At 41.8% G+C, this 14954-nt stretch overlaps 2 protein-coding genes across 2 annotated transcripts in view; both read right to left on the minus strand.

Moving 5' to 3' along the window:
• The window catches only part of LOC139780307 (uncharacterized), a 258523-nt gene that overhangs the window by 19277 nt on the left and 224292 nt on the right, over nt 1-14954 (minus strand). The gene's annotated exons all lie outside the window — the stretch shown is intronic.
• On the minus strand, nt 716-5366 carry LOC139780129 (uncharacterized). Its single transcript, XM_071718635.1, has 2 exons — nt 1236-5366; nt 716-1015 (listed from the first exon to the last, which is right to left on the minus strand). The coding sequence occupies exons 1-2, from the start codon at nt 5364-5366 to the stop codon at nt 803-805; spliced, it is 4344 nt and encodes a 1447-aa protein (XP_071574736.1). The 3' UTR covers nt 716-802.

Raw genomic sequence — 14954 nt, forward strand, 5'->3', positions numbered from 1 at the left:
AAAGCGTCAGCAGCATCTAATGTCAGAAATTATAGCATATTGGCAATAAAATCTGGAGCAGGGTCCGCCCTTGCACGAGCAAGCTCAACACAGTTGCCGCCTCTATTTGTGGGTGGCTCGTTTATTGTAACGAATGTCGGAACCATGTTTTGCCATTACATACGATCTTATCTCGGGGGAACGTCTGATATACCGATAATATTCCCAATCGCTAATCGTACTATTGTCTCTTACGGATAGTATCACAATAAAATATTGATACAAAGCATCTCTCGCGTAATACTTATAGTCTTGTGATCTTGTAATAAGTTTATATGGCTAAAGTAATAAAAGCAATACCAATATTGATGAAATTTCAAGATATTTTCCAAGCTTTCAAATGTATAATATACGTGATTTTCTTCATAATAAATTCATACTCTTTAATGGTTCATTATTGAAAAAATGTGTAAAGACTGCATAAAAGTTTATTAATTTATGAGCTAAATATGTACTATGTGTACAATGAGAAAATAATATAGAGACAACAATACACATTAAACGTATAACGTTGGATTAAAACATATAACATTTGAGACGTGCACGATTTTTTTCCCGTTAAATTTAACAAAGTATGACACGTGTTTAAAATTGTACATGAAATATTCAGCGGAACGAAATACATGAAATACACAAACATAAATAAATGTCAAATTAGTTAAAAAATGCACGCACATACAGCAATATTCTTAACATCGATAATTATATACAAAAATTATATATAATTAAGTAATCATTAATTATTGGCATACGTTGTTTACTGTCACTCAGTTTCTGAATCACTATTAACATCTGTATGTTTAGCGGAGAGTTGCGAAAGTACGGTTTTACCAGAGATTCTTCTAACTTTCATCCAATCTAGTATTTTCCTCTTGTCTTTGGTACCTGGAGATGTCATATTGAAAATATCTTCCGTTTCAGAACTATCAGTTTCATATACGGATGAACGTACATTTGATTTTACACTGCTATCTGCCTGAAAATTTTTGAAGATATAGAATATTAAATAAGAGGTATTCTTTTATAGTTAATAAATTTTTCAAATTTTACGTATATGCTAATAGCTAATGTACTAATAATTAACAAATTTTTTAATTTAATAAAAAACTTCAAAATTTTATTATAACAATTAGACATTATACGTAAATTATTTACTTTCTCTATTAAATACTAGTTTATATTATGTGCAAACAGACCTGACAAGATTCGTTATCACTGAATTTAATGCCAATGCCATCTTTCTCGTCAGAAGAAGTTGTACGGTCTTCACTTGGAGCCGACGAAATATTTAATGCCTCCGAACTAACATGTTTAGGCATGAAACAAGAACTACTCGCGAAACTATTTTCGGCTTCATGGTCTTTTAAGATTTCTTCCGGCTGTCTTTGATTCTCGGTTGAAGATCTTTTCAAGTTATTTGAACTATTCGCAACAGGTTTAAAATGTTTGTCCTTCTCTTCAATTTCATTTTGAAAATGTCTCATTAAAATCTCATATTTTTTTATTGTAACGTCTCTGTTAGTTTTAAGTAGAGTTGCTTCCAGTTCTTTATGCTCCAGTTGCATCTTTAAACGAGTTATTTCATCCTGGCTGTCGCCATAAGTCTTGCAAATTTCGTTCAGGAGCGTTGTATTATTTTTATGATTTGATAACCGAGATCTGAAATCATGAATTTCCGCTTTGATGGTGTTTTCTACATTTTTACGCAAATCTTCGCAACAATGTAGATCTTCTTTAATCGAATCGATACTTTCGCCAGCTTCAGTAATGTGCTCGCTCAGATTTCTCGCTTTCTCGTTGTTCGCAACATTCAGATCTGCTATATTGTGTATTTCACTCTTCAACGAAATAATTTCGCTGTCTCTTTCCGCTATCTTTATTGTTAATTTCTTCAGTTTATCCTCGAGAGTCAATTGAGTCTCGGAACACTCATACAACTGCCTGCAAAGCTCGTTCTTATCTCTCCGACATCTGTTCACAATAATCTCAAAATCATGTATCTTCTGGAACAATTCGTAGCCTTTCGCGAGCTCATGTTGTACTTTAGAAATCTTTCCATCGAGCTCGTTTATCTGCAGAGTTTTCTGTAACACTTCTTCTTCAAGACTTTCGATTTTTGGTAAGTGTTCATTTGCACATTTATTAAACGTTTTGTCCAGCCGATTACGCATCAAAGATAATTTACTTTCAAAGGCTCTTGATCCCTCTATGTATCTTTCTAAGCATCTAAAAATTCGACTTTCATTTTCTTCCTTAACTGCTAGCTTGTGGATTAGCATATGAATTTCACGTTTATATTCCTGCATTTTATTCTCTATCACCTTGAATAAATTATCGCGTTTGATTACAATGTCACTCTCCTCTGCAGTAAATCGTTCCATTGCTCCTTCTTTGTGCAGCAACTGACATTCGTTCGTACAAGACGCTTCATTTAGTGCATAAATCACATCCCGGATAGTTTCCAGATCTTGAGACAATTCGGCAACATGTGACATCTCTTGACAGTTCCATTTGTTCGAATCTGCGCGATCTATCTGTTCAATGCTTCCTTCCACTGCAATCTGACTGTCCTCATCGATGACGCAAGTTTGTGTACACTTGTCTTCGTTTTCGCGGGTACTTATGTTATCACTTATGCTGATAGATCTTTGACTTTCGTTTCGCAATTCGCTACTTACACCCGAGTCATCTTTGCTGCTTCTATCGCTCGATCTAGAAACATTACAATTCGTACTACCACTACTTTCGAAGAGACTTTTGCGGCCGACGTTTGATGTGTCCGAGAGTTTCTTCTTCGTTGATTCGACATGGCTCGCAGACATTGTTGGGACGATGATCCAGTGGTTAAGCTCGTGTTGCTCAACAGTAGATGCATTCACGCACACTCGTGAAGAACTTTTCTCTACAGGCATGTTCTCCTGAAAAAAGCTATCTGCTGTATCGTCAAATGAAATATTTGTCGATCGGTCACACCTGCACTTTCTGTCGCTTATATTTTCATTTTTTTTGTTATCCAAGCGCTGTTGAGCTTCAGCAAGCTGTCTTTCTTGCAACTGTGCATGATGCTGCAAACTTGCGATGCAAGCTTCTTTGCATAAAAGTTTCTCCTCCAATTCTTTTATCTTAATCAAGGCGTCATTCAAAGCATGTTCCGAATTTGATGATTTCTGGTTCGCTTCGGAAGCGGCTTCAGCGTCTTTGTTTTCCATCGTACGAATGTATTCATTCATCTCTTCAAGTTTCTTCTCGGTTCTATTTACTTTTTCATCCATTAACCGTTCCAGATTGTTCATGAGACAATCGGCATCGTCCTCGATGTTTTCACCGTTGCCACCCCATTTACGAATCCCGGCTCGCGTGAGCTGTCGAAACTTTTTCAATTCCTCCGTTATCAAGGCCAATTCGAAGCTGCACTTGTTCTTTTCGCAAAGAATCGTCTTGTTCTCCTTTCTCAGTTTCTTCACCGCTTCCTTCAGAACCACCACCTTAGAAGTAACCTGCGCATTCTCAGCTCGGAGTTCTTCGTAAAGCGCATGGTTGTCCTCGATGTAATCGCCACTATCTTCTCGTTTTCTCTTCTTGTGCCGCATCAAATTAACGATGCGCTCCTTATAAAAGCTCTCAACCTGATTGACAGACCATTTCAATAGATCGTGCCCCTCAGTTTCGATCTTCTTGGTATTCTCCTTGTAAGTCGCTTCCAACTCTTCGATTATGTGCGAATACTGGTCGGCTAGTTGTTGTCGAATCACGTATTCGCAATTCAGCATGTCACTTTTCACAGTTTCCAATTCTTGCTTCAGCCTTCTGTTCTGCTCTCGTATATTTCTGCACGCTGTCGAATCGATACAGCCAGTCATCTCTGCAGTCTCAGATGAGCTTTGATGACTACACGGTGATGTCGTAATGTTACTATCACATGTGTCCAGACTATGGGTAGTTTTTTCAAAATCGCTTAATTGTTTGCATTCCTTATCATGATTAGTTAATAGCTTTCTAACTATATCACAAAAATTAAAAATACTTTGTGTTTCGTCAGAAAGGCTCGGCTGAAAAACGACATTGACTATAATACTCAAATTTTCTTCACCGGAAAGAGCTCGCTGGCATATTCGCGTTAACTTCGACTGGCGAAACGGTGCCCTCTGATTCTGACTCACAGCCTTGAGGCATCTACCAAGCACCAGCAGGCTGTTGTTAATGTTGCTTGCTTCGCGCACGTGTGATTTTTCGAACTGCGTAGAGCCAGCCAGATCGCAAAAGGTCAAAGTACTAAGTACCACTTCGTCTGCTGCACGATCCTTTTGGTACTTCAGTAATTCTATCGTGAATATGGTATGCGATCGAGAGTTCCTCGATCCCGTCACGTCGGTGCTCATTCTCGATTGGCCCGTTATGAGAATCCGACAGGCTTCCAGCGCAGTTATAGCGTGGACCTTTTGCAAATCGCAAACATAAGCTCGCCCTTCGGTGTTCACGTACAATCTCAACGGGGAGCGTGTTTCCGCGTCGTCCAACAGATCGTAAACGTTTCCATTGTAAATCTCCGCGAAGGACAGCCACACGGCGTACATTGACTCGCCGTAGCGCTCCTCGCATTTGTCAGGATCCGCGTTCCCCGGCCGCGAGTTCTCCAGAAATTTTCTGGCCTCCGCAGACGTCTGCTTTACGTCCGTCGATTGTCCGCTTAATACTCGTATCTTCCGTTGCATCTCCGAAGCCCGCGCGGCCTCGTTCAGGCAGAGCACGGTGCCCTGAAACGTCGGTCTGTACCACGGCGCTATGGTGCAGTTTATCGCCGAAAACACAAGCTCGATACTGCGCGTTATTATACCGGGCGACGCGGACGTGCCGAACAGCGTGTAAGTCTTCCCGGAATCCCTCATGCCGTAAGTCATTACGGTCGAACTTTTACCGTCGAGAAACTCCGCGACTCGATGTTTTATGGATTCCTCGAACATCTCGGCTTGCGAAGTTTTTGATCCAAAGATCTTCGTAAAGGTGTGCCGCCTGCCTTCGGCCTCGCTCGATTTCGAACACCTCGAATTTCGAATGAATTTATCCTCGAACGGCAGAAACGTTAAAAGAGTTCTCGAGTTGAGTACGACGTAATTCTTTTGAAGTATACTAGGTGCTGGTCCTATCCTCAAATACATCTCGACTGTCGAAGCGGATATTTTCGAAGCTCGTCTTGATCCCGCATCGACGTGCTTGATAGTTTTCTTATTGCATTGCAGCGGAAGGAAGTAGTTTGTTTTGGCCTGCTGGGTGCATCTATTTGCGAACATGTCTGATTGTCCCGAAGAATTTCTCCCGGTTGACGTCATATTGAACTTCGATACGAATTAAAATGCGCGATAAAATGATCGATTGATATCCCGAAAATTACAAAATCAATATATTTGATTATGGCTGTCAGAGAGGTTATTTCACGTCCATGCTTTGCGGTATTTCTGAAAAATTAGACGTTGCTTCAGATGTATGACGATATGAATTAATTAATTTGTGAATAGAAATTTGCTTACTTCGAAGATTTTTACATATTCTTCGGATAATTTTCATGGGACGTCTTCAATTTTGTGACACAACTCTCTCGAATATTGATACCACGAACTTCGACATCGTGTATTTTTATTCCTGAACTATATTCAAGTGTTTAGCGATTAGTTATGTTTCACTTGTAAAAACAGAAATAAAAAGTATAAAAGATACGTAGTATATATAGAATAGAAGTGCCATAAAACATTTCATTCTCATTTCGGTTTCTATGGACGCGTTGACACGCGACAAATGACGAACACGTGACAAAAGGACACGTTTGATTGGTAAAGATAAAAACACATGGAAATCAAGTGTTAATTATAGGTACTTTAGTAATTAAAATAAAACGAGAGTGTAATAAATATCATCAGTATAATAAAAGCCCGTCTCGTTCTCTACAAGATCTCTAGCAAATTCGCCAGCTGCACTGTTTGAAGAAGTATCTAACTTCGTCGCTAATATGCATGTCGTAGTTTACTCGAGGAGACACATTTCCTCTTTCGAAGCCATTCATCTGTCGCCAAGACACGCCAACGCGTGCTCTGACCGCGACGCGGGCACGGAGACGAACTCGCAGAAATTCGGTGATGACATTCGCGATACATACGGCAAAACGCGCGGACGGGAGAGGAGCGTCGAGACGTCGGGGAGGAGGAAAGAGGAATCCTCCCGCGACCGGCCTCGAAATATCTTCAAAGACGAGCAAGCGGCAATTTATATACGCGTGTCGCCCGGCTCATTAAACGCAGCCAATCAAAGCCGAAGTTAATAGCGTCCGCGGCGCGTACGGCGTGTCCCGATGGGATGGGACGCGCGATGCGCGAAATCCGCCGTAATCTCGGCATCGGAATCGGCATCGCGGGCACAAGTCGGCCACTGTAGGCCGCCCCGTGCACCAGCCTGACCGCCGAATGCGGTCCGAGCGTCGTCGGATCGGCGGTGCCTTTCAAGCCACAATCGACCCCTTGTATCGACAGTGCGGCCGCCTCCACCCCGGCGGCCCTTCCGCCGTTAGAGCGGTCCTTCTGCTGGGATTTCGCTTTTCGTCTTAGCCGCTCCCTCGGATGTATATCGCCTCATCGCACGCGCGCGTCTTCAACCGCGTCTCTTCTGTGCCGGATTATAGTTCGCCGCTGCACCATCCGCGCCTTCGGTGGTCCTTCCTTTCGTTTCTCCGTTAATGTGCGCAATCTAGTACATCAATATATAATTCGGTAATTAAAAATTACGTGATAAATAATACAATATTTATATAGTACGAAATTGACATGCTTCTATTCACTAAAAGTATTGTGATGGTGTATTACTTTCCTATGTCCGCTTTGCGTTGTTCTTTTAATCAGATTAATTCAGCACCGAAAAATTACGATCAATACGTGTCGAATTTTGAAGCGTGAACGTTTAAAGTCATATGTATAAATCTCTGTTTATTAGTCTTCTATTTATTTCTTCATTTGATGATGCTGTGTAATACAGAATTTTTTCGGCAAGCTTATAGCGAGAGCGAATCCTGACACCGCGTATCGAGACGAAACTTCGTCCAGGTCGGAGACCGTAACGGAGACTCGAGGGATCTTAAGTATTTACGTCATAATAGACACATCACTTTTGATCTACGGCGTAACTCGCGATACGGTCCAACGTGTCGGTCGTAAAAACCTCGAAGAAGAAGAAGAAGAAGAAGAAAGAGAAGAGCGGGAGAGCGGGAAGAAACAAGAATAAAGGGGAGGTCCTCTCCTTTACGGCGAGAGAAAGAACAAGTGAGCGTCGATATATAGGCGCGCTCATATATAAGATGTAGCTGGTGTATGAAAAATAACAGCCGTTGTGCCTCGCCCTCCCTATATCGGGCGTTAATGCCTCCACGGTGGATTGATGTTCCGCCTTTATGGGTTATTTATTTAATACTGACAAATTTCACCCGGTGCCCCCCCCCCTCCCTCCCTTCTGCCACCGGTGGCCCCGCCGACCATCGCCGGCCGCTTCTTTTATGGCGCTTTTGATGGCGCTGGAGAACGAAAACGGTACTCGGTACCAATAATTCGACAGAGAATCTCGATACGAGTACGAGCGATAGGAATGCGCGCCTTGAAACTTCTGTGAATCGATGAAAGGCATTGTTCTGCCTTTGTTTCTGTCCTTTCAAAATCGTATAATATTTACTGTTTCTAATGTCATTGTGAGAGAAAATAAACGACAAAAAAGGTGTAAGATCCACTGTGAGTGTATGAACACCCTATTCTCGACTATAACTTTTCGCAATTTTTTAACGAGATACAAACAACTAAATGTAATATCACAAGGTGAAAAGGATTGCACACTTTTATTTTCTTTTTTCTTAAGTCAGGCTTAATTCCACCAAAAAATTAGAAACTCCGATTTCGTGTACGGAAATGCAATCAACGGTCTCCGATACGATTGATCGGTCGGTATCGATAAGTTTTATTACATATGCGCGTATGTATGTGCCCGGGGCGCGTGTGTGTCGATGCATGTCTCGTGGCAGCTGCCGGACTCGAGCGGCGGCGCATAAGGAAGAATGATGATGATGACGACCACGACGATGGTCGCATGCAAGTCGAAGAGGGGAAAGGCTATACCGCGCGTGTTTCAAATCAACTCAAATAATAATGACGAGTTATAAATGCCACTAGACGGCTAACCAGCCCAGACTGATCCCGGGTTAAGATACGTCTCCGCATCCACGACACATCTCTCCTGACGCGAAGTCATGTATCCACGATTTAACGTAACGCCGCGTATACCGGCGCGGCGGCTGCGCTCTCAGCATCAAGGTCACGCTAATCGCGAGGGGAATACGTTGTCGTAATGCATTATCGGTAACGGAACAAGCCTGATAGCGTAGATTAGAGATATACGCGAGATATAAATATTAATTTTTTTCCCTTTCTTCACGCGCGGCGTGGTGACCGAGGCGCGTCGACCTCGATGACTCGTGTGTGCAACGCGTGTGCGACTCATCGGGACTCGTTAATGGACATTGCGCATGTAAAAATAATAAATTCGGGATACGCTGTAAAATCGCGCGCGCATTTGATCGAGAAAGGAAAATTCAAAATAGACGCGGTATAGCATTATTAAAGCGAATCGCCGGTTGTAGTCAGTCTGGTAATTAGATGCAGCGAGGTAGCGAGTGAGTTATGGCTTGGTAATTGCAGGGCAGACGCGCAGCGTTACCGCAAATGGTAACGATTGTCTATGTATCTTCGTGATAATCGTGATCAAAGAAACAGGTAAAATTTCTCATGAATATCGCCCCGGCTCCATACGTACCTACATATGTTACCACGCGGATCACGCGCGCATGCATTCCCGATGCGACGAGTGCGAATTAATTACATATTACATCGTAAAACGTAAAACTGCACGAGAGCGCTTCTGCGCTACCTGCCGTCAAAAGTTGCTCTCGCCACAGCAGTGAGCGGATAATATTCGCATTACCGTCACTTTCTGCGTTAATAACGGTCGACTTGCGGACCAATTAAGACACATCGCCGAGCGCATGATCGAAGGGGTCTTTAGTGACAGTTGGCGTCATTAAGGCGACGATGCCCCGGCCATGCGAGGGCCCCGTATTCGTTTTTAAACAATTTCATAGCACGAGAAGCGATCCCTATCGCCGCGTATCATCTCTGTGAGATCATCGGTGACCATCGTTGTAAACGCGCGTCATTTCCGCTCGAAGCCACGGCTGGATTATTGCGATCGTCAAACATCTGTCTGTATGAGCTAATGCGATCGTGCCTCAATCGATTTCGATCGAAACTTGTGTGAATGCAGACAGTTGTACGAACGTTTTTATGAATATTTGTTTCAAATAGTATGACAAAATACTTGGTACTATTGCACTAAATACTTAAAGCCTTACTTTTAATACGTATTTTTAATGGAAACTGTACTTAAACTACAATAACCTTAATGAAAGAAAATTGGCAAATTATAATCAATATTCTTATATTGATTATTTTAATTGTTTTTTATTTTATGACTAATTTTCCATTTTTTAATTAATTCAGCGTTATGTGCACCTATATAATTTTGCCTTTCCTTATTCTATTTTATTAATTTCTTTACTGTTCTAATTACATTTAAAAATCAATCTGGAAATATTAAAATCGTTCTATTACATAATCTCCGTAATGTATTTATCATCTTCTAATAAATCCTGTCAAAGCTCATATATGATACTTCATTTCCTCGCGACTAGGAGCCGAAAAATCCATCACAAGCTTCATACAAGAGAAGATGGTTGAATTCACGTCTCCAGACATCGGTTTCTCAAGCGGCTTCGGCCGTTTCGCCTCGAAGATATTAGATTTATCCATTTGTTTGCCGAAAGTCTCATAAATATAAGCTCCCTTTGACGGCATCCCACGGGTCTTATCCGCCGTCGTGATCTCATGGGTGGGCGGATAGATGAGCGCGCGGGGTGCGATGGTATATGACAGAGGGGTGGGATCGATTCGGTATAGTTCGCCTTCGTACCGGCATCAGTATTCCCAATTAACGAGATCCTTTCATCGGCCATGGAGATAGAACGCGAGGGGGGAAGAGGTTACATTTATAAATATGATGATCGTAAAAGGAGGCATTACCATCGATGAGACGAGGCAGATTTTCTGACGCTTCCTGGAGAAACGAGGGAGAGAGCGAGAAAGAGAGAGAGCGAGAGAGAGAGAGAGAGAGAGAGAGAGAGAGAGAGAGAGAGAGAGAGAGAGAGAGAGAGAGAGAGAGAGAGAGAGAGAGAGAGAGAGAGAAAAGAGGAACGCAGTTATTGCACGGAGAAAGGGACGAAATTGATGGCGACGCAACGGGACGGGTATGGGAGATCTTACGGATCGTGTCGGGCGTAATCTAAAGGGAATAATTAATGCCCGCTTCATTGGCGTAAGCTTTCGCCAATCGCGAAATTTCCAAGTTAATCCTTATGTTAATTAAGAATGGTTCTCGCATCTATTATGCACTATTGATTATTATAGACGGATCTATTTTTTGACATACAATTTTGTATAATTAAAATATTTCTTCTAATTTATATTTAATGGAAATAAATTAAAATTCTACTTATATAAATTTTACACTTTGCATTATAGTGCCTGCTAAGGGAACGTAACTCATTGAATGTCTTCTCACAATTGCTTATAAATAATTGTTTAATTAATCTCGCGGTACAGGCAGTTGGTTCTAACTTTTGACGGTGTTTGTATAACAACGAATTTCAATGCACGGAACGTCGAGTTAGACGCAGGCAGCTGCACGAAGGCTTATAGGGGCGTCGCTGGAGCTGATCAAAGACGATGAAGCTTCGGGGAGGAAAATTGGTAAAGAGGGACTCTATATACGCGCTACAAGCGTATCCGTCGAACGGTTTTACGCGAGACGTGGGAGAACGGGAAGGAGGGGTGACAGCATCAGAACTAATACTCTGTTATATCAGGAGTTAGAGGTGTTAGCGAATTATGTCGTTTACCGGATGTAGTTGGAGGAGAAGGAGAAGGAGAAGGAGGCGAATGGCGCATGCCGAAGAGGTGAGAAAATAAATTCTTCTCCCATTATTTATCGTCTTTTCCACGATCAACGAATAATTAATTAACAATGAACTATTCTCTACTATTTTATGAAATTGAAAAGTCTAAAATTTTTTATACTTGAGCTTATCGTAAACTATTGACGCTGGTTTACAATCCGTTACTGTGAGTCGCGTCTATATATATTTCTAGATCTTCGGAAGAATACGCATAGAGAAAACAGAATTGATGCTTCTCGCGGTCGCATTTTCCCTTAATATATATTAAGTGTTGCGCGAATCGAGAGCCGAGAAAAATTGTCGCCAGTAGCGTGAAATGGCCTCTGCCAACCTGCGGTCCACGATCTGTCCACAAATCATCGACGGGCATCCGCCAAACTGTAATCAGTGTTCATTAGCCTGGCCAAGCCGCGATTCTACGGGGTTTCTCCCGTGGGGAGATCTTTTCAATAACTCTTGGTCGGTGGTAATTGGTGGCGGGCGATATCTCTCGTAGCTCCACTCCTCGTCTTTTCTTGCTCGGGGTCCTCCACAATGTCGTATATAACAATATCCCCGGCTGTCCCGACCTGACCGCTATAGATAGAGAAACATTAAGTGTCCAGGACACGCACTCACACAGACGATGTGCTCGCACATCGTGGAAGAACAACAAGTAACCGACGTGGATATGTCCTGTGACGCACATTGACAACGACCAACCACGACAACATTCGAGAGAGAAGGACGGAATTCGTGTTGGCTACCAATACCCACCCTTCTTCCATTTCATGTCTTATAGATACCTCCCGACCAGTCGTTCTCATTTTCTTCCACCAAAATAATCTCATGAAAAAATCACGACTGGATAAAATCACGTTTAATCTTACGATTAATTTACATATTTAAATGAAGCTTATCAACGTATCTCTTGAAGCAAGGCTTTTTCTATGTATAATATAAACATTTTCATAAATTTAAATATTGTTTGTGCTTGTGTCTGTTTTCTATCATAATATACTTTTATCTATATAATTGAAGATCAATCCAGATTCAAGTAGATTTATTTGTAAAATAATATTTAAAGACAACGTACAGAGATGGCACACATTTGAGAGCCGCTGGTAGGAAAGCGACGGATCGGAAGGGGGTAGCTCAGTCGGGGGGGATTGAACAGACGCACATTGGGTCATAAACGTTTATATTGCGCTCAGTGCGCCAGTAATGCCGATATTGGCAAGTTATTGGTCCCCTCCTTAAATGTGCGACCACCTCCGGGTATCAGTAAGGTCGCCGCAAACGTAGCGTATTTTCGCTAATCCGGGAAAGAGTATCGCCCGGTATAGAGCGCAGAAAGTTTAATTGGAAATATCGGGGAAACCGAAAGTGCCGGAGGATAGTGTCGGTAGCGGGTGTCCTGAACTGGCGTATTAAACGAGGGTACTCCCATTGTAACAGCAGTCATATCCGCATTATCGAAACACCTTTTTGCACGTTTCACGTAAAAAATATTAGAGTACGTAATAACTTTTGTGCTGTTTTCAATAGAAGCTTTTTATTCGGATATTTTCGGAAAAATATGAACAACATATTTTAAAATATTCAAATTGTATAATAATATATATTTCATACTCTAATTAAATTATTCTTGAAGTGTTTAATTGTTTTAAAAATAACATACTTTTGAGAATACACATCGTCCTCCTTATGTCCATACCATGAATGTGCGATTCGATAAATTTGGGAAATTAACAACTAAATGTAAAATGTAATCAGATAACCTATATTCATCATGAATCAAGCTTACAGTATAATCATCGTTGCTATATTACGTACACATTCATCGTTTTGGCATTCAGTTAGGAACAAAAAAAAGCATTCATCCCACTTCTTTACTCAAAAAGTGAAAATCTACACATTCATGGTTTTGACATAAGAAGGGCGATATTATTTAAATCAAATTATTGTTTTATTTTTCATTTCTCTTTCTCTTTCTCTCTTCTTTTTATAAAAAATGAAAATTTATAAAATCGCAGAGCTTCTCTCTTAGAGAATATCCAGGAAGGAATTTTCTTTCCGGCGATACTTGCTAGACCCAATCAACTGATATCGCGGGCTTAAGCCTCCCAAGAGTAGCAACTCCTGATACGGCGGTAGTTCGACGATGGTTAGGCGGCTTGATCACGAGTTAGTGGTTCGAGATGGCAGCGCGGCCAGGATAGACCGTGGAAGGAAGAGAACGGCCAAGCCAACTTTATGTCGGGACGTAAGCCGGTTATAGGCACTGCCGATGTTATTTGATGGCCAAATGCACTCCACCAGCACGGGGTGACCTCAGCCTCACCCGCCTTCTAGCCGATCTCTATCGTCCAGCTAGTATTTTCCAGGCCACCTCCATTCTGATCCCCTCTATCAACGTGTTAGGTGAAGAAAAATTCAGTACATCACGTTTTGTAGAAACACGGGATATTGTACATCCCTGGGAGCTTGCGTTAAGTCTCAGAATTAATGTTCAAAAGCCTCTATACCCCTGCAGATGTATCACTCATGTAGAAATCGTAATATTTATATCTATATCGCGCAAATATACGCCCTATAAAACATATTAATCGTCAGATTTAGTGAGTAACTGAGACGAATCTTCCTCTCTCTTTTTCTTCTTTTTTCAAGTTTATCATTGAGAAACGACCGAGGAAATAGCAAGCCTTTCACGCGCGAATATTAAAGAGCCATCGATAGTCAAGCATCACGGAAAGGTATAAGAAACGACGCCAGCAGCAATGGAAGGGCAGACAAAGGGAGGCAGAGAAAAGAGAGATCCACCGCCTCCACCTGCCTCTTCTCTCCGGCCTGACTCGCGCTCGGGCGAGCATAAAACGCGCCGCGCGCATTTCCCACCCCCGCGCATTAATACCTAACCGCGCCCGCAAAACTTAATGAATTCTTTAGCGAGATCAAAAAGAACTCCGGTCGGCCGATACGACGAGCGGCAGGAACGGTTTTTTACCTTTTTTTTTCTTTTTAAAGCGCGGGGAGCGAAATTGAACGGCGATATTCCCGGTACGGTTTAACGACGATGTACACCTCCGGGCCTCCCTTACTGCATCCCCTATGTTCTCCGTTTCTCTTAACGAGGCACGTTCTACCAAACTCTGCAGCTCTTTCGTGTCGCATTTGTGGCGCGAGACGTTAGTGCGCTATATTTCATTGATTTTCGAGTTGGAAATCGTGCATCAATTAATATTAAAAAATTCATATCATTACATATTTTGAGAGTACTGAAACATTAATATATTAATACATTTGGAAAATGTATTAATTACCGCCGACGATTGTACAAATCAAATGACCGCAATCTTTCTTCAGTTTAGAATTAGTAATAATAAGATTTCTTTACTGATGCTAAAAGTATAGAATTGTTTAAAGATAAGTTAACTATAATCGGGAAAATTTGAAGTTAATGTGATATATTATTCACTACATCTTTTTTTCCACACATTAATCCACGGACGGAATTCTCGACAGCATTTGACGCTGAAATTTTTCAGCGAAATTTGTAGCTAGGAATTCAGAAGGACAATTCATTACTGAAGGTCTACAAGATTTAATAAGACAGTGATATGCCAAGATAGCCGCCGCGTGAAGTGAGAAAAGAGGAAGTGAAAGAGACAGACAGCCACATGCCTTCGGTAAGCTCGCGCTATTCAAGAGAGAACAGCCACCACCTTGGTGCCGGCTGAATTGCTCGCGACTGCATGTCTTAGGGTGATTGGGAGTTATGACTCCTAAACCGTACTCCTGGGCGTCGGAAGGACTTGACACAGGTCAGATACCGCCTCGTAAAATG

This window comes from Temnothorax nylanderi, unplaced genomic scaffold, assembly GCF_030848795.1.
Source record: "Temnothorax nylanderi isolate EJ_2023f unplaced genomic scaffold, tnyl_v1.0 TNYL_tig0007_pilon, whole genome shotgun sequence".
Lineage (NCBI taxonomy): Eukaryota > Metazoa > Arthropoda > Insecta > Hymenoptera > Formicidae > Temnothorax > Temnothorax nylanderi.

Excerpts from the sequence above, each read along its gene's own strand:
- LOC139780129 (XM_071718635.1), bottom strand. The coding sequence starts at position 5,366 with ATGACGTCAACCGGGAGAAATTCTTCGGGACAATCAGACATGTTCGCA. Across the intron at positions 1,016-1,235 it reads GTGATAACGAATCTTGTCAG|GCAGATAGCAGTGTAAAATC; the intron begins GTCTGTTTGCAC and ends AAAAATTTTCAG.